Source organism: Trichogramma pretiosum, unplaced genomic scaffold (genome assembly GCF_000599845.2).
Source record: "Trichogramma pretiosum strain Unisexual culture from Peru unplaced genomic scaffold, Tpre_2.0 scaffold133, whole genome shotgun sequence".
NCBI lineage: Eukaryota > Metazoa > Arthropoda > Insecta > Hymenoptera > Trichogrammatidae > Trichogramma > Trichogramma pretiosum.
The window spans coordinates 198101-214854 of NW_019640809.1; the positions used below are offsets into that span (position 1 = coordinate 198101).

The window sequence follows — 16754 nt, forward strand, 5'->3', positions numbered from 1 at the left end:
CCGAATGCCGCTGCAGTTCGCTGCTTCGGCGTTAGGAGGTGCATAATGCGCATCAAGTACCATGATGCAGACGATTTATAATAATAATAATAATAATAGTACCGGCGCGCCCGCGAGAATTGAAATCGTATCTCGAATTTTTCTCCAACACGAAATAAATCCGGAAACGTCGTCGAGGCTCTTTTTGTTATTTTGTGTTGACAAAAATTCGTGATGTAGGCGCGACGACGATGAGTAAGCGTTAGGTGTATAGTGAAAGCGGATGTTTTTCACGAAATTTCTTTCTCGTGTGCAGCTGCTGCTGCCGTTGTTGTTGTTGTGTATACATGTATATTATAAATACGAGAAGCGAGCACGTGTGTAATATCCGCGCGTCATCGTATTATTAACGATACGATATAAAGGGAACCGCGCATAACTTTAATACAAAACAACATGAGTTTATAATGGAGCGATGAATTTAGCTCTATACGAACTCGGTCGCGCGTGCTATCTAATCTTCTGCTCGTATTAATAGCCCCGTCGTGTTTATATGTGAAAATCAGATCTCGTGCGGCACTACGTAGTTTTTTCTTTATCTGGGCGCGCGAAACGAAACTTCATTGTCGTTGTACGTTTCGAATGTAAAGGTATACACGCGGCTCATGCCGGACTACGATCGGAAATTATGGTGTCTCCTCCTCTTTATCGCGTGTTTTTCTACAATCTCGTGTTTACCTAATGATGATGTTTATTTGCTTGGCGGATGAGATTCGTGAGAGATTGAAAGAAAGTAGCATATATCTGGTGAAGGTAGAAAAATATATTTTCTAAATGTATTATATGGCTATGATTATCACAGTACTGGGACCCAAGAGTCGATCAGTAAATGAGTTTAATTATTAACAATAGAACGGCTGCACTGCTGACTGCAGCGATCATCTTTCTTTTCTTTTTGCCAGATTTATTTGGTTTTTTGTCTTCGACGAGTGTTCCTTGAGTTCTTTCCTGAAATTATAATTCATGAATATTATTGAATCAAATTAAGTAAGGTTTGATAATGTAAGAGTTTAGCCAACCATAATTTCATCTATCGTTTTGTCCAATTCGGTTACTTCGTTTAAAATAGAGTTAGTGGCAATCATTAGGGCATCTGATGTTGTCAAATTTTTTTCACAATCAAAATATTGATTCTCTTCTTTCTTCAGTACAGAGAGTACAAATTTCAAGAAGATTGTTATAACGCACAACTGCTTGTATTCATTATTGAGGATTTTTTCCCAATCGCCAGATCTGTCAAAGTACAACAATTAGTTACTGCAAATGAAATAAACAACAAAGAAAAGTTGTAACAACTGAATTCATACTCTATTTTCAACTGTTTGTTGGCGAATCTCTTCTGCAAACTCTCTTGCATTTGTTTGAAAGTGTTCTTGTTAAAACTCTCTCCAGGATCTGATTGAAATCATCAACAATAACAAAAAAATTATAACCCCATGACAGTGCGACAAAACCTTATAAACAATAATTACCCAGAACACTCAAATCCTCATCGGTGACATATTGAAGATCTTCCAAGGATATTCCTCTTTCGATAAAGTTGGATAGGTTAGCGACACCCAGGCCAGTCAAAATTGCCACCGTTTCTCTGCTGCAAAGGGTCGGGTCGTTCAGTTCGTTGTCGTAGCTCATTTTTACCCAACTTAATTGCGTGGGCAACGTTTCAGAGATTAAAAATTCAACGATTCGTTGAAAGGGTCGAGGAGGATTCTTTTTTTACTTCTTTGTGCACACTGACATTAGCGGAAGTGCGGTCCGAAGTGCCCGAAAGACCCGTCACGTGTATTTGCAAAACTGGCGGTACTGCTGGTGGCGGTAGGTGGGGGGTAGATTAGAGCTTACGCACAAAGGACCGCGCGTAATAGGCCCATATCGAAGCTTTCATTCGAGCAGTCGATGAATTTTGTTCTCATTTTTATTTTCCAAAGACGATTGCGCAATCCGCGATCGGTTCGTAATCGGCAGACAATTTGGGAGTCGGATGAATTGTCAAATTTTAATCACCTTGACGGACAAGCTGAAAAACAACGACGCGCATTACAAATGGAAATTATCACTTGCGCGCGTTAAATAGCACGTGGGCACTAATTTTGTTTTTGGTAATTAAAAAACAAGTCGTATAGGTGATAATTCTCCCGAAGCTTCAATAACAACTCATCAATTTCATAAGTCGAAAATCGTGTTTACCGTCTGGATCATGCGACACGCTGCTTACCGATGAATATGAAGTGTTGATCGGGAAACGGATCGTTATGAAAGCAACAATCATGTGCGATGTTAACAAACTTGTTTTTTATTACATCCCAAGGAAATTAACATATCTCCAGATTTAGTTCAACAGCTTTAATAATTTACTCTGATATAAGTTATCAATATAACAGACATAACTATTGGGCTACACTTTGAAGAATTTCCGTGATTATATAGATACGTCAGTGTGAGCTTTTTTTTTTTTATAAAACAGTCGAGCGTGTATAAATAATAATTTTTTTTTTTAACGAATCGAATGTTCATTTGGAACGTACAGACGATTACAACTTTCCGTAACAATTATAGTATTGTAAAAACTAGTTTAACGTTTATTTTTTTTATTATTATTATCATAATTTAATATGTAACATTTTTATCATTGACGTAACATTTTGTTTCCTAATAAAGCATTTTTATAGAAAAACTTGAATATATATTTCTATCTATACGATTTTAAAAAGACAATTTAAAAAGTCGTTGTTAATGACTATAAGTACATCTGTAAAGAAAAACTATTTGTGATTTTCCCTTTGCGAAAAAATAACGAGTCATATTGCGGCGACTAGATAGGTTTTTTTTTTGTTTTGTTTTGCTCTCTGTCATCTAATTAAATTACAAACACCGCGGGGCAGTTTGCGCAGTTTCTCTAAACAGACGATTCACATAGAAATTTTGTATAAAAAAATATATGTATTTTTTTTTTATCTCTTCATTCGAACGCGACGCTATTATCGTTGCTGCATGACGCTAGCTGTTGCTGTAGCGATTGACATGGATGGCGTGCTTCTCCGCGTGGAACGTTTTGAAAATTTGATTAATGACGGGCGACACCTGTGGATCCTTCATCCATATGGTCGTTGACGAGGGTGTCTCCAACATCGACAGGTAAGCTGGAAAATCATGAAAAATTATCGCGATAAAGTATGGGTCGTATTTAAAAATCGTGCGAAAAAGCACACCGTACCGAGTAGCATTTTTGGATTCGTGAGGCTCAATTGAATTTGTGGATTGCTCATGATAGCCTCGTAAATTGGACTCTTAGGATCAATCCCTTCATATAAATTATCTAGACTGTAATGCCTCTCTCCTACTAACCAAGCGCACTGAAAATTTTACAAATACCAATTAATTTACATTCAGATGGTGAAAAATGCCTAAATTTCGTTTAGAAATTTACTGAATAATCTTACAGCGTTGGTTGAATGATTTCCAGTAATTTTCAGTGTTTCTAAAATTTGTTTTTTTTCAAATCCCATTTCTTCAAAAGATTCCACTAAATGTGGATCAGGTTTGAAATCTAATTTAAGGTAATGTATATAACTATCTAATAAGAGATTAACAATTTTAACTAGGTTTGGCTTTCTATTTTCTTCTTGACCTGAAAAAAATAAAAAAAAGGTTTGAATTCACAGAACTAAAATTACATTTTGTTTTATGAACACTTACTTGATGAACTAGGTCCAGCTTCTTCTAATATTGATTCCAACAAAGGTAGCTGCAATTCCTCAGTATCTTCTGGGTCATCTTCATGTTCAACTAGCCACTCCAGAGCTTCAGATGTATTCATTCTGTCAAAGCAATAAAAAGTTTCATTATTGAGCAAAGTCAATTTGAAAACTCTAATAGATGTTAACATACTTTCTAAGTTGAAGAGCCCTCAATGCTTTTCTTTCAGAAAATCCCATGTCAACTAAAAATTTCACAGCTTTTGGGTCATTGGGAGGTTTCAATTGAACTTCTAGTTTTTCTTTTATTATGGCGTAAAACTGCACAGCTTCAGGACTGTGCATCAGAATTTTAGCAGAAGCTTGCACCAAAGTGACTAATATTCTTCGTGTTTCGGCTTGGAACTAAAATCAAGAAAGATTTCACAATAGAATCCAGTACAAATACAAAATTTACCAAATTTTTTGAACGCGCTTACATCAAATGGAAAGTCAGCAGCCATCACTGGCTTTGGAGGATTCTTAACTGGCAAATCTGCTGTAGCACTCAATATTTGCTCCATCGATGGTCCTCTTATCACGTCATCTGCCAAAGTATCCTTTTCCGGTGGGCTTCTTGTTTTAACCAACATAAGTTCATCTGTGAAAATGAACATGTGCTCAATTACATTGAATCATAATATTTTGAATCTAACTGTAAATCTTACCAGAATCAGAAATGTGTTCCTCTGACAGTTTTTTCTCATCCAACAGAGGTTTCAGTTGGGTCGCATGCACCAGTCGATAGTTCTTTGCAGGATGTTGCTTGTCGTGCCCATAAAAGTGCTCGATCGCCAGCGTCTTCACTTGTTCGAATGTGAAATCCGTCGACACTGGGACGTACATGACCTTTCCTTCGATTCTGTTCGTTGTAAACAAGGATTTTAGCAATGATCCAAATTTCGATGTGGATAAAGGAGAGCGAATCCTCACTCACCCAATGACGCTTATGGTAAAGCTCTCGGCCAGCGAGGTCGAGGGCAGCGGATCGTCTGAATTATTGGCGGAGCTTTTCTTGCTGCTCTTGGAGCTTCGCCTGCTGTTCCAGGCCTCTGTCAACTGCTCCTTCATCCATGGAAACATCATTTATGAGTCCCTGCGAGAACAGAAAATAAACAAACCTCATCGCACCTCGTCGAACACAGCTGTCCCCATCGTGCGTAACGCGTAGTTTTATGCACACAACGGCAAAACAAAAAGCACAGACATCGAAGTGTACAGAAAATGCAGGTTATCACCTTTTTTATTATTACGACGAGCGACACGGAGAGTCAATCGCAGAGACCATAACCACCGTCAGCATTTCGCGAAACTCGCTGTTGCTGCTGCTGCTGCTGTTGTTTGGCTCGACGACTCGATCGCGCGATATATGGATTATATTGCAATATTGCATGTAGAGTACGCATGTGTATACACAAACGAGAGCGAAGCAACGTCACGATCGCCGCAGAGTGAGAGAGAGAGAGAAAGAGTTTGACAATCTAGATCTCGAGGCGCGAGCTGACCAATACGCGATATAGGTATATGTATGTTGACGTATCGTAATAATGCACCTACTCTGTGTGCGTAAGTGCGGGGCCAGCAGTTTTTTACGCAGAGAATCGTCGTGTCCGCTCGTTTATTATTGTATCGATTGCTATAAAAATAGAACTCAACGCGGGAAATTTCGTTTCAATTTTTCTAATATTAAATAAAAAACGCGTGTCGGATCGCGATGCGGTCGAGAGCGAGAGACCGTCTGCTGCTGCAGTACACGACCCTTTGAAAAACATAGCAGCAGCGCGTAAAACGTCATGCACGCCATATCCATTATGTGCGTGTTATATTATGACATAATGCCTGTGTGTGTGTGTGCGTGTGTGCCCTACATATACCTGTATATATATATTGCGCGCACCACACACGCAGGGGTCATGCGACATAGCAGACTGCTGTGTACATATAATATGCGCCGCCGCACCTGCGCGCATGACACACACTCGAAGGGGTTGCTGCGGACGACCCCCCGCGCAGCAGTACTATATACAAGTCCCTATCCTCTACCTCTAATCTAATACCCACTTGTCGTCTGGTGTTTGTATATATATAGGTAGCAGCAGCAGCAGCAGAAGGCCTCGCGCGCGGGGATAGTGCACTGCACCCCCTGAGCAGTGTATCCAGTCTACAGTATATACCGCGATATATAAGAGAATCAATCGGTCGCGGGCGGCGCGTCAAAACAAGAGTTCGAGAGATTAAACAATCTATATATACCTGTATATAGCAGTAATAATAAAACCCCCTGTTGCGCGCAATCGCCGAGTGTTTGTGCCCGTGTGCAGGTGCATATATAAGATAGTGACCGCCGCGGCGCGCGGACGATGATTACGATAAGAGCGGTAAGAGTCCCCCAGCACGACCACAGGGCCTGCATGATCCGTTCGCGTCATTATTATTTCATACCGTAGAGAAGAAAAAGGGGTCGTAATTTTTTGGTGTATAATATCGACGTCGAGTAGGCATGAGCTGGCGCATCGTAAACGGGGTGTGTTTGCGGCCGCAACGACGACGTAGTACTATAATGCGCGCGGCCAACAATAATAAAGTATTCATCCAGGCAGTATTAAAAATTTAGGCGGAATCATCGAGCGTGTTTCGTACGCGTTACTCTGGCTTTGTTATTATCGCGTATTAATGTTATACCCAGTTTAAGGGTTGCAATTGCGGAGGGCGCACACGCGTGAGATGTCACAACAACAATAATAATAATAATAAATAATAAATAATAATTATAAGAAGAATCGCGAGTGATTTTTCGGTTTGTGTTTTTGGCAAAAATGAGCCAAGATCAGTGCACCGATGTGATAAGCCAAGGACCAACGCCGGACGAGGACGCGAGCATAGGAGCCAAAGTAATTGACAATTTTTTTTTTTCTTCAAATCACACGATTATCGTTATGAATTATTTTCCGCAGAGGAGCTACATGGAGGAGAATTTTCAAACGAATCCGTTTTACGAGGCTACGTCGACGGCTAAGGCCGAGCTTGCATCGTCGCCGACGTCGTCGTTGAGCCGCGCCGTCGCCGCCGCCACCGAATCCATGAGTCAAGAGTCAATTAACCCCGAAAGCTTCGCTAGCTCGTACTACGCGCACACGGGCGCGGTGCCCAAGGGGAGCGGCGGCGTCGGTGGCATCAGTAGCGGCGCGCACGTGAAGATGAAAAAATTCAAAAGCGCCACGGAGGAGCTGAGCGAGGCCAAGGAGACGTACAGCGCGCTGCTGCGTATGGCAGCCGAGCCCAACCGACAGAACTTCAATGCTTTTTGTGAGCCACTACTATAATATAGACACTTGCTCTTCTTCTTTCTTTCTTTTCTTCTTGGTCGTTGAATCTCTCTTTCTTTATATCGATATATATATAGGCGAGGAGAAACGGGATCAACTGAGAGAGGTGAGAGAGGAGTCGACCAAGCTGCTGGAGCTGAGGGCCATCGCGCGTCAGCTGCACAACGACCTGCCCACGGACGACGACAAGAACCCGGACCTGATCGAGGCCAAGATGCAGAGCGTCTTTCAGAAGCTGGAACGATTGAACCTGGGCCTCGAGCAGCTGCAGATAGCTCACGACATGAAATTTCAAGACTGATTAAATAGATTTAATCGATTATTAATTAATTATTAATTATCATTGAACCCTCAAAGTATTGTCGTAAATATTTTTTATATTTTGTTTTCGTTTTATACACTAATATATATTATATTATAGTTATACATCTATATTTAATTATTTAATACATAAAATATACAATCAATATAAATAATTTATATCATCAATACATATCACATTTCTTTGCTGCAAAATATATTATATGAACTTTCAAGTTAATACGGTGATATTTACCTCAATAAATGTATAAATCTCTGATGACATAATATGTGTTTCTGTCCACCCCCTTCTCTCTTCAAAACATCAAAAAGCTTTAACAAGTGCATTTATTACATCATAAATATAGCAGGAATGATCAAGAGTCAACATGATTATGGAAAACGGCAGCGTCGCTTATGCATATGTTTCAATATAGAATAAACGTGTATCTCTTTTCTTCTTTCTTCTTCAAACAAGCCAGAGTAGTAACGATTTTCAAGCCGTGTAGGCCAGCGCGAGTCCTCGAGCCGCTCGGGCGCGCACGAAGTTCTCCTGATCCTTCAGCAACTGCAACAGCCGCTGAATTTCGTCGGGTCGGGGCTCGCCGAACAGTCCGAGCAGCAGGGCCGACGTCGACCTCGTCACGGCGTTCTCCGAGCGTGAGTAGCCTCGCACCACGGCGTTTCTCAATTCCTCGCTTCGGTCGGGCAAGTCCTGCCTCAAGCAGACGATGAGCTCGCGGAAAAAGTTCTCGATGGACGACGACGACGACGAGGTCGAGTCGTTGTCCTTGTCCGGGCCGAGGTGCGACTCGATCGCGTAGGCCAGCGACTTGCACTGCATCAGGTAGGCCGCGTTGCGGAGCACTTGGCGCGCCGCCTGGGCCACGTCCCGCGAGCGATCCTCGAGCTTGACGGCGAGACAGGGAAGACAGCCGAGGAGATGATCGGTCACGTCGTCGTCCGTGGGCGAGTCGGCGGTGAATCTCTGCCAGGCCAGGGTGAGCGCGCCCATCGCCCGGAGCGCGGCCAGCCTCGCCTCGACGTTCTCCCGCTCGACGAACGGTTTGAGCGCCAGAACGACTCGGGGACTCACCGGTTTCGATGTTTTCACGGATAGAAGTACGGCCAGACCCTTGAGAGACTCGAGGATCACGTCGGCGCTGCCGTCGGTGGCTCCCAAAGGTTCCTCCAAACCGTCCAGCAACGAAGATAGACAATTTTCGAAATGTTCCTCGACCTAAATATATCAGAAAAATATTTGCGTTAATTACGAGCGGAAGAAAAAACTGTGCCGAAATCTCACCAAACTGGGCTCGAGCTGGGCTATGCTGGTCAATCCTCGGGTCGCTATCTTCCTGACCAGGGCCGACGAGTCGGCCTTGGCCTCGTGCAGGGTGTTGACGATGGCGTCGAGCCAGACGCTGCTGTCCTGAGCGCCCTCGGCCACCTGTCCCAGGGTCTCGGCGTACAGGGCGATGGCCAGGGCGCGCTGCGCGGGCAGCGGCCGCGTCACCAGGCGGCCCGAGCGACGCACCAGCCTCAGCAGAGCGTCGGGACGGGCGGAGCGCAGCGCCGCGACGACCTCGCGCACCAGCAGCACGAGGCCCTCCTCGGGCTCGCGAAAACGATCGGCGAAGAACGACTGCGTGAATAAAAATGATACAATTAGTAAAAAAATAATCATTACGCGTATTGAAAAGCGTGAAAATTGAATGATAATATTGAAATTTTGTTTTTATGTAAAATTATGTTTTTATAAATCTTAAGTCTAGTACCTCTAATTATTTAAATTCCAGGATTGATCTGCAACGAGTTATGATTTCAAATTTTTGCATTGCGTGTATCTGAATGCAATTTTTAAGTAATTTGGATTCTTGGCGTTACAGAGCTTTATAATTAAATTCTTTTCCACCTGAATGGAGCAGATTTTTGACTAAATTATTTATCCAATCTATTGAAAACTAGCAATAACCGTTGAAAAAGCTATTTTTGGCATTTTTTTTATTCAAGCATGTAAAAAATGTTTTTAGCCTTTTCTTGAAATTCTTTTCCACTCAAGTGAAAGAAGAAAATATAACAACAATTTTGAAACACCAAGGGTCTAAATTGGTCAATAATTACATTCAGATTCATGCAGCTCGGCACCTTGGAATCATAAATCCTGGATTAATTTAAGTAATCACAAGCTCCAGATGCATAGTTTTACATCGGAAAACAAAAAAAAAAATCTCAACATTAACGTGTAATTTTGGTGTTGTTCGATCGCGTCCTTACCACGGCGAAACTGTCGTTGTCGACGGCGTCCTTGCGCACGGTGAGCGCGACGACGCGAGCCAGCACGGCGAACGCCTCGGCGTACGGGTCGAGCTTGCAGCTGGCCCGATTCGGCACGAAGCCGTACTTGGTGCTGCCGACGCTGGACATGGGCGGGTCGCAGTGCAGCCAGCCGGCCACGTGCTCGAGCATGGCTGCCAGAAGCTCGGCGAGCTGCTGCTCGGCCAGGCGCTCCGCCGTCTCGGCGTCGCCGTGCAGCAGCTGGCCTATCGCGCAGACGGCGGCCAGCGAGCCGAAGCTCGCGGTGGGTCGTTTCTGCTTCTTGTTGTTGCTGTTGTTACCGTTACTGTTGCTACCGTTGTTGTTTCCGTTGGTCTTGACCTGTGGCGACGACAGGTCGTCGAAGACCGCCTCGACGACGACGAGATTCTCGCTCTCGAGGCGTCGCAGCAGCAGCTCGAGCACCGTCGAGCCGACCACCTGATCCCGATCCTCGTCGACGTCGCTGCTGCTGCTGCCGAGCTGGCGCCAGCACTCCTTGCAGCCCCTGTCCAGGGGCAGCGGCTGGCGCAGCAGGTGCTCCACCACGGACTGCGAGTGGTGACGCGCCAGCGACTGCACCGCGATGGCGGCCCCGTGACGACACATCGGATTCTCCGTCTGGCGGATCTGGGCGATTACGCTGTCTGCAAGCACGATCGATGTCGTTTACGTTATTTTCATAGTTATAATATACAATTTTTCGTATCCAGGGCGACTGCACTAATACCCAGCCACTTTTATTCTAGTCTTAGAAACGTTTGAAAAAGTTTGAATATGAATAATCATTGCCTGAAATTTTCATTTGCTCGAATTTACGACTTGATATCTTGAGGGGACTAAAAAATAGCTGTTGTCAGTCAATGAATATTATAAAATTCATAATTCCACAGACGTTAAGTACGAATCAACTTACATTTCAATGAGTCTAATTTTTGTTTTACATGCATTGTATTGAGAATCAGCATGACATTGTCAAAAAATCAATTACCAAAAACTTTTGAATTTAAAATTACGGCGACTACAATTTTTTTTACGAATCGAGGAAGCTTTTGTGAACAGCGGGTATCGTTGAAACAGTCACCCCAGCGAAACGCTGTCGAGATCGACTCACCGACTAGAAACATGCTCGATCTCGGTATGTCCATGCCGCGCTGCTGGAAGAGCACGGATAGCGCGAGGCCGGCTGCGATGCCGCCGTCGCCGCGATTCAGCAGGCCCTCGATCAGGCCCTCGGCGCAGCTCACCACCTCGGCGCTGGCCACCCTCTGACACGAAGCTAGTGCCAAATTCTGCCGAAGGAAATTCAGAAAATCGTTACATACATTCGTCTCAAAGCTTTTTATTATTACTATCGTACCCTGACGCCCTTGAACAGTACTGCGCTGTCCTCGCTGATGATGATGCGCTTGGCCTCGCTTATGTCCTCGCTCAGACTGTTGTCGGGCGCCGTCGATCTGTGTCGCGCCCCGATGTTCAGCGCCAGCGCCACGCAGTCCACCACGAGGGGCCTCAGGCCGGGCGCCGCATCGGCCGCCCAGCCCAGGAATCGGCCCAGCAGCAGACCCGGCTCGAGCTTGCCGCCCGGATACGTGTACTTGAGGGAGTCGTGATAGGTGCGCAGAGTGGAGCGCAGCACCAGCAGCGTGCAGCGTCGCTCGGCCTCGGACCGCGACTGCATCCAGGGCAGCAGCACGTCCGCGAGCAGCGCCAGGGTGTCGGCCGAGTTGGCCACGAGCTCGCTGCCGATGGCCGCGAGACTGTCGACGATCTGCTGGGCGACGCCCGGCAGACTGAGCTGCGAGATCGGCTCGCTGGCGCCTATGACCTTGTCCATGCACGACTCGAGGATCTGGCGCTTGTCCTCGGAGCTCAGCAGCGGTGGTAGTTTACTGCAGAACGAAACGAAAAAAATCACGAATGAATACGACAAAGCTCGACTTTATAAAAATCTATAAATCTTGCTCACATGAGCGCTATGATGGCCTTCAGCATCAGCGGATAGATCTGCAGCGGTCTCGCGCCATTCGACGACTGGAACAGCTGCAGAATGGCCTGTAGCGCGACGGGCCTCGCCGCGAGCTCCCTGGGCTCGTCCAGTCGATGGGGCGCCAGGGCGCACTGCTCCACGGCCAGCAGGCCGGCCTCCTTGGTGCCGAGCTCGCGGCACTCCTGCAGCTGTCTCACGGCCCAGGGCATCACGTGGCGCTCCAGGCTGGCCATCAGCTGGCCCGCAGCGGCCTGCCGGCAGATCTCCGCGTAGGCGTGCAGCAGTCCGGCCTTGGCCGCCTCGAGGCTCGCCGCCTGCTTGGCGTCCCGCATGAAGCCGAGCAGCTTGAGCGGCTGCTTGCGCGCGTCCTCGACGTTGCAGTACTCCTCGACGAGGCGCAGTGTGAGCTCGAGACGGGGATTATTGTTGTCGTTGTCGTCGCCGGTACTACCCCGAGCGCATATGCCCACCGCGCGGGCGTACTCGTCGACGAGCGAGGTCGTGCCCTGGCTGTTGACGCTGTGCTGGCGCACCAGTTGGATGAGGCTGGCGATCTGCGCCGAGTCCTGGGCCACCGAGGCGAAGCAGATGGCCAGCGACGGGCTCATGCGTCGCTGGGCCAGTTCCTGGGCGAGCTCCGAGGCCCAGGCCTCGCCCTCGAGCTCGCGCGACTCCTCCAAAAACTCGACCAGTCGGTCCTCCCAGGCGAGGGTCTGCTCGAGGCGATCGTGCGCCGTCGTCGCCTCGATCGCGGCCCTCTGGCCGTCCTCGAGGTAGCGCACAAGCTCGGCGAGCTTGCTGGACCAGTGCTCGTGCAGACGCTGCTGCTGGCCGAACAGCGGCGCGGCGCTGCGCAGGAACTTGAGCACGGCCACTCGATTCTGCTCCTGCTCGAGCAGCTCGAGGCAGCGCGCCAGCACCTTGACGCTCCGGAAGTCCTTGAGCAGTCTGTCCCGATGCTCCTCGTTGGGAAGAATTTTCTGCGCCAGCGGATCGAGGGCGCGAAGGATCGCCGCGGCCGAGGCGTAGTAGGTCGTGTCGAGGAGCGCGGCGACCAGTGCCGGCCACAGCCAGAGCTCGGCGCCGTGCACGGTGCTCGAGAGCAGGTGGAGGGCCTCCTCGCAGGCCTCGCCCTCCTCGCCGCGCGTGCCGCAGTGCAGCACCATGAACTTGATGAAGGCCGAGCGCTGAGTGGGCAGCACCGGGAACTTGGGCCTGGCGGCCAGGGCGACGATCGCCCCGACGACGAGGCGAGTGTTGCCCTCGCTCAGCGAGTCCTGCAGATTCACGGCTATCTTCTGCAGGGCAACCTCGTCCTCCGGTGGCAGAGTGTTGACGAGATGGCGGATGACCACCAGGGCTCTGGAGCGTTGATTGGTGTTCTGCGATTTCAGCAGATGCAGTACTCTGTGAAAAAGGTGGACGTGATATTGAAATGAGTAAATTGCAGCGAGTGCAGCGAGAGAGAGAATGTATTTTTTTTTTATGCGTGCCTGTCCAATCCTTCGTCGGGAAACAGAACGACTATGGCTCTGAAGCACTGGAGTACCTCGTAATGAGTCAGCAGGACCTCTCGCACGGCTTCGAAAGGGGTGGCGCTCACCATGTCGAGAAGTATCTGATGCAATTGATCCAGATACGGCCTGAGTATCTCTTTGACTTCGTTGTTGGCTCTGACTAGCAGTATCGATAATACACTGGATGCCGAATATCTAAAGCTAGGTTTCTTACAAAAGTTCAATAATATTGGAATCAGCCTGATGATGAGCTTATCATCGGCAATTTGTGGCAACAATGGTAAAATAGAGGCCATGGCGAATAAAATCTTCTCCGTGAGGTTGTGAACGCGACAGACTCTGAGCCAATTGTAGCACAGCACTTCGAAGGCTGTAGATAATTCTTCGTAATAAATATCCTTGTTTAAGCCTGAATTAGCCAATTTAGAATTTGTGAGGCAGTCGCTGATTGCGTCTGATATTTTTTTCAGAGCTGCAACGTTTTACATTTTTCTTAATGATTTGTTTTACAGGAATTTTTTGAACAGAAGATAAAAAATCTTACTGGATGCAGTTGCATATTTTGCTTGGTCCTCTTTTATTCCAGACATTAGGGGTGTTAAAACGCTCAGAGTTACTTTGATAAATGGGAGCATATCAGTTGGATATTTTTCAGCAATATCTCCAATAGTTTCAATTATTTTATGATGTGGTACAACATTTGGTTCAAATCTAAAATAAGATGTTGTTTGATGAAATGTCAAATTAAAACCTCAACTACTTCAACTTACCTAATTATCAAAGCTCCAATTACTTGCGGACACTGGACTTTGGTTAAACTGACAAGTAGTTTGATGGCTTGGTCGAAATCACGATCCTCAAGCTCTAACAAAGCTAAATCGGCCACAGATGTAGCCAAATTGTGATCCATTTTTATAACATGATATTCTATGATATCCGTCAAAATTTTCAACAACGAATTCAAACGGACATCAGTCTGTAATAATATGCATAAATATCATACATATGTTGTAAAATATTATGTTTAGGTCATGTAAAAAAAAATTAATTCTTCATAATCATACTTTTCTCTGTGATTTCCAAAATTTTACTGAAGATTCAATTACAGTAATTGGTTCTATCTTGGCAATTTTTTTCAATGCTTCAACCACAGATAGATGAACAGTTTCATCCTTATCATTCAAGGTTACCAGTAGAGCTTCAACAGTAGCTATAATTTATTAAATAAATTAAGTGTCCTTCATTCCAAAAGTTACATATTTTCTAATGTTATTTATCAATTACCTGAAAGCTCTGTATTTTTATTGTTCGCTTCATCGTCTTCCATGATTGTGGAAGTGGTCATAAGTGTTTATTGTGTGGAATAATTATCTTGAAACTGTTTGAAATATATTATCATTATTTACACTTTCAAATGGATTATATTGATTCAAATGCTTTATCACCCACATATACACAAACTTAATACTTATAATAATATAAGTTCGAAAATGCAGCAGTAACCTTACTCGATATAATTTTATGCTGTATCAGAATACTTTCAAACTCAATAAATATTTATTGCATTTTGTTATAAAACATTTACCGAAGGCCACTTATCAAGTGGATATACATTGAATAAAATTATACCAACCGGATTGAGGTTATAATCTCAGCTGTTACTGATCAGATTACAAAGGAAAATATACCTATATGTATAAAGTCAGTACTGCAATGCACATACTTTACACTCTGCGACCATAATCTTGTATGACAGGTCGTCTGCTGGATAGTATATCAAGTTATAGGATAGGTTTTAAAAATCAATGAATATGTCATCATGTATGTGCTAGTTTTCTTATGTGGAATGATTTGGTTTTTTTTTTGTAATAAATCATAGATTAAAACTGAATAGTAGGTTTTATATTGACATTTTATTGTAATGTAAATAAACACATCAAATTGTGATCGATCAACCAGGGCCAACTAATAAAATGCATTAAATTTACATTTCAATGTCGCAATGCTTTAAAAATTAAAAAAAAACATGCCTAACTTTATATGTACATCACAAGCTTCTTCGCTATTAAAAAAAAACAACTTTAACATACAGAATTTAATAGAGCTACTCGTGGATTCATTCAAATTGGTTCATCTTCTTTTACATGCTTGGTGATGCCATTAGGTCTATGCCTTTGCACTCCAGTGCAATTTTGACTCCCAGGGCAAAGACACCGATGCCCTTTACCAGCGACCTGTACAAATAAAAACAGAATGATTAAAATTTATATTTTCAATCTATCATTCTCAATATTGTTAGTGGATGATCGACAAGGCAAGGAGCGATTTTACTTTGCTTTCATGATTTAACAGGTTTGCTTGACCTTCTGATAGAACAGTGTCCAACTGACAAAGACTCAAAGAAAAATATCTGGCTACTCTTTGCTTGAAAATATTAAATATAAGTCCAAGAGTAAGTGCCAAAAAAGATGGTTTATACTTATATGCAGAGGAGAGTGTCGCAATAAGAATAGAATGCAAAAAAGTTGAAAAATTTGTCAAAAAACTTGGCAGTTGATGATATTGAGATACTTTGTACATGCAACTAGTAGATACAGCTATCAAATACTGCTGCCAAAATTTAAATACGAAACAGGTGTGTATATTCATGACACTTCAACAAGTACCGGCTTGAACAATACATTATTCAATTCAAAAACAATTACAACCTAATTTTAACGCAAAAATCAGTAAAACTCAAAATAAATTCAACATAGCCTTGGCGTTTTGAAACACGATTGTCACCAACTCCCTTCATAGAAATGCAATAACCAACGATTCAACAAACTCACCATTTGAAGGGGTCGTAGTAAAAGCTCTGGATGTACTTCTTCATCGACGTCATCTTTTGATTTTATTTATTTATACAGTTTTTAATCCGAAAAAAAACGATTCGACTGCGGTCGCAATTTTAACACGTTCGGAGCTCGCTCGCGTGCTTGATAGCGTGTATTTTCTGGACTACCACACTCGGGGAGGGAGGTTAGAAAATAATTAAAAAACGTACCGTCGTCGGGTACAGTCGCTGATGTCATCGCGGAGCAGCCGACTTCAGCGCGCTCTTTATGATCGATACGTGTAATGTCCATAATGTATTCATTTGTCAGCGCGACTTTTTCACACGTGCTGCACCTGCCATGCAGTACGACTGCAAAAAATTTAAAGGGACTTTGGTTTTTTTTTTATTTTATCGTCTTCAATTTGAGAATTCTCAAAACGTAATACTTGATCGCGTGCAATCGTCGCTTTCAAATTTGAACTTCCGAATCTTAATCGATTCTTCGGTAACACGAAACGTATCAATCGTCAAAACGAAACAAAGAATCCACTTCGTTCAACGAAATTTTCCTTACCCTCGCTCTGTGTACCATATCAGTGTCTAATCATTTATCGCGCGAATTTTCCGAACTACAAAACGCGCTGCACGTGACAAATATATAACGCGTTTCGCGCGCGACATTCTGCCGCTAAATATCGTTCAACAAAAAGAAAA

The 16754-nt window shown here is 44.5% G+C and overlaps 5 protein-coding genes and 1 long non-coding RNA gene across 9 annotated transcripts in view; 1 reads left to right on the forward strand and 5 right to left on the reverse strand.

Annotated features, from left to right (window-relative positions):
- Positions 1 to 16754, reverse strand: part of LOC106653778 (myoneurin-like) — a 115536-nt gene that overhangs the window by 21621 nt on the left and 77161 nt on the right. The gene's annotated exons all lie outside the window — the stretch shown is intronic.
- On the reverse strand, positions 783 to 1793 carry LOC106653708. Its single transcript, XM_014373241.2, has 4 exons — positions 1512 to 1793; positions 1347 to 1434; positions 1059 to 1272; positions 783 to 987 (listed from the first exon to the last, which is right to left on the reverse strand). Exons 1-4 carry the CDS (start codon positions 1669 to 1671, stop codon positions 862 to 864), a joined length of 588 nt encoding a protein of 195 aa, XP_014228727.1. The 5' UTR covers positions 1672 to 1793; the 3' UTR covers positions 783 to 861.
- Positions 2312 to 5510, reverse strand: LOC106653706 (ubiquitin-associated domain-containing protein 1). The gene is made up of 9 exons (XM_014373240.1): positions 5012 to 5510; positions 4711 to 4869; positions 4442 to 4635; positions 4214 to 4374; positions 3928 to 4139; positions 3736 to 3857; positions 3480 to 3667; positions 3254 to 3392; positions 2312 to 3179 (listed from the first exon to the last, which is right to left on the reverse strand). Exons 2-9 carry the CDS (start codon positions 4857 to 4859, stop codon positions 3037 to 3039), a joined length of 1308 nt encoding a protein of 435 aa, XP_014228726.1. The 5' UTR covers positions 4860 to 4869; positions 5012 to 5510; the 3' UTR covers positions 2312 to 3036.
- On the forward strand, positions 5607 to 7449 carry LOC106653787. Its single transcript, XM_014373365.2, has 3 exons — positions 5607 to 6664; positions 6728 to 7079; positions 7177 to 7449. The coding sequence occupies exons 1-3, from the start codon at positions 6590 to 6592 to the stop codon at positions 7398 to 7400; spliced, it is 651 nt and encodes a 216-aa protein (XP_014228851.1). The 5' UTR covers positions 5607 to 6589; the 3' UTR covers positions 7401 to 7449.
- LOC106653785 (maestro heat-like repeat-containing protein family member 1) lies at positions 7562 to 14942 on the reverse strand. 4 transcript variants are annotated; one of them, XM_014373363.2, is made up of 12 exons: positions 14856 to 14942; positions 14507 to 14600; positions 14287 to 14432; positions 13993 to 14198; positions 13767 to 13933; positions 13199 to 13694; positions 11685 to 13112; positions 11076 to 11607; positions 10830 to 11007; positions 9677 to 10362; positions 8706 to 9044; positions 7562 to 8639 (listed from the first exon to the last, which is right to left on the reverse strand). In XM_014373363.2, exons 2-12 carry the CDS (start codon positions 14565 to 14567, stop codon positions 7896 to 7898), a joined length of 4983 nt encoding a protein of 1660 aa, XP_014228849.1. In that variant the 5' UTR covers positions 14568 to 14600; positions 14856 to 14942; the 3' UTR covers positions 7562 to 7895. The 4 variants fall into 4 exon arrangements, with proteins under 4 accessions (XP_014228849.1, XP_014228850.1, XP_014228847.1 ...); XM_014373364.2 differs by lacking the exon at positions 14856 to 14942 and adding an exon at positions 14731 to 14840; XM_014373361.2 differs by lacking the exon at positions 14856 to 14942 and adding an exon at positions 14672 to 14840.
- On the reverse strand, positions 15117 to 16350 carry LOC106653732. Its single transcript, XR_002763561.1, has 2 exons — positions 16054 to 16350; positions 15117 to 15456 (listed from the first exon to the last, which is right to left on the reverse strand). It is a non-coding gene; the product is annotated as an uncharacterized LOC106653732 (long non-coding RNA).

What these genes read in the sequence shown, in the direction of transcription:
- LOC106653708 (XM_014373241.2), bottom strand. Translation starts at nt 1,671, where the DNA reads ATGAGCTACGACAACGAACTGAACGACCCGACCCTTTGCAGCAGAGAA. An exon ending in TGAGGATTTGAGTGTTCTGG is followed by an intron (nt 1,435 to 1,511) that starts GTAATTATTGTT and finishes GATTTCAATCAG; the next exon opens with ATCCTGGAGAGAGTTTTAAC. An exon ending in AACAAACAGTTGAAAATAGA is followed by an intron (nt 1,273 to 1,346) that starts GTATGAATTCAG and finishes GTACTTTGACAG; the next exon opens with ATCTGGCGATTGGGAAAAAA.
- LOC106653706 (XM_014373240.1), bottom strand. Translation starts at nt 4,859, where the DNA reads ATGATGTTTCCATGGATGAAGGAGCAGTTGACAGAGGCCTGGAACAGC. An exon ending in GGAACACATTTCTGATTCTG is followed by an intron (nt 4,375 to 4,441) that starts GTAAGATTTACA and finishes TCATTTTCACAG; the next exon opens with ATGAACTTATGTTGGTTAAA. An exon ending in CTGCTGACTTTCCATTTGAT is followed by an intron (nt 4,140 to 4,213) that starts GTAAGCGCGTTC and finishes TCTTGATTTTAG; the next exon opens with TTCCAAGCCGAAACACGAAG.
- LOC106653787 (XM_014373365.2), top strand. Translation starts at nt 6,590, where the DNA reads ATGAGCCAAGATCAGTGCACCGATGTGATAAGCCAAGGACCAACGCCG. An exon ending in ACGCGAGCATAGGAGCCAAA is followed by an intron (nt 6,665 to 6,727) that starts GTAATTGACAAT and finishes TATTTTCCGCAG; the next exon opens with AGGAGCTACATGGAGGAGAA. An exon ending in ACAGAACTTCAATGCTTTTT is followed by an intron (nt 7,080 to 7,176) that starts GTGAGCCACTAC and finishes ATATATATATAG; the next exon opens with GCGAGGAGAAACGGGATCAA.
- LOC106653785 (XM_014373363.2), bottom strand. Translation starts at nt 14,567, where the DNA reads ATGACCACTTCCACAATCATGGAAGACGATGAAGCGAACAATAAAAAT. An exon ending in TAAAAATACAGAGCTTTCAG is followed by an intron (nt 14,433 to 14,506) that starts GTAATTGATAAA and finishes AATAAATTATAG; the next exon opens with CTACTGTTGAAGCTCTACTG. An exon ending in AAGGCCATCATAGCGCTCAT is followed by an intron (nt 11,608 to 11,684) that starts GTGAGCAAGATT and finishes TTCGTTCTGCAG; the next exon opens with TAAACTACCACCGCTGCTGA.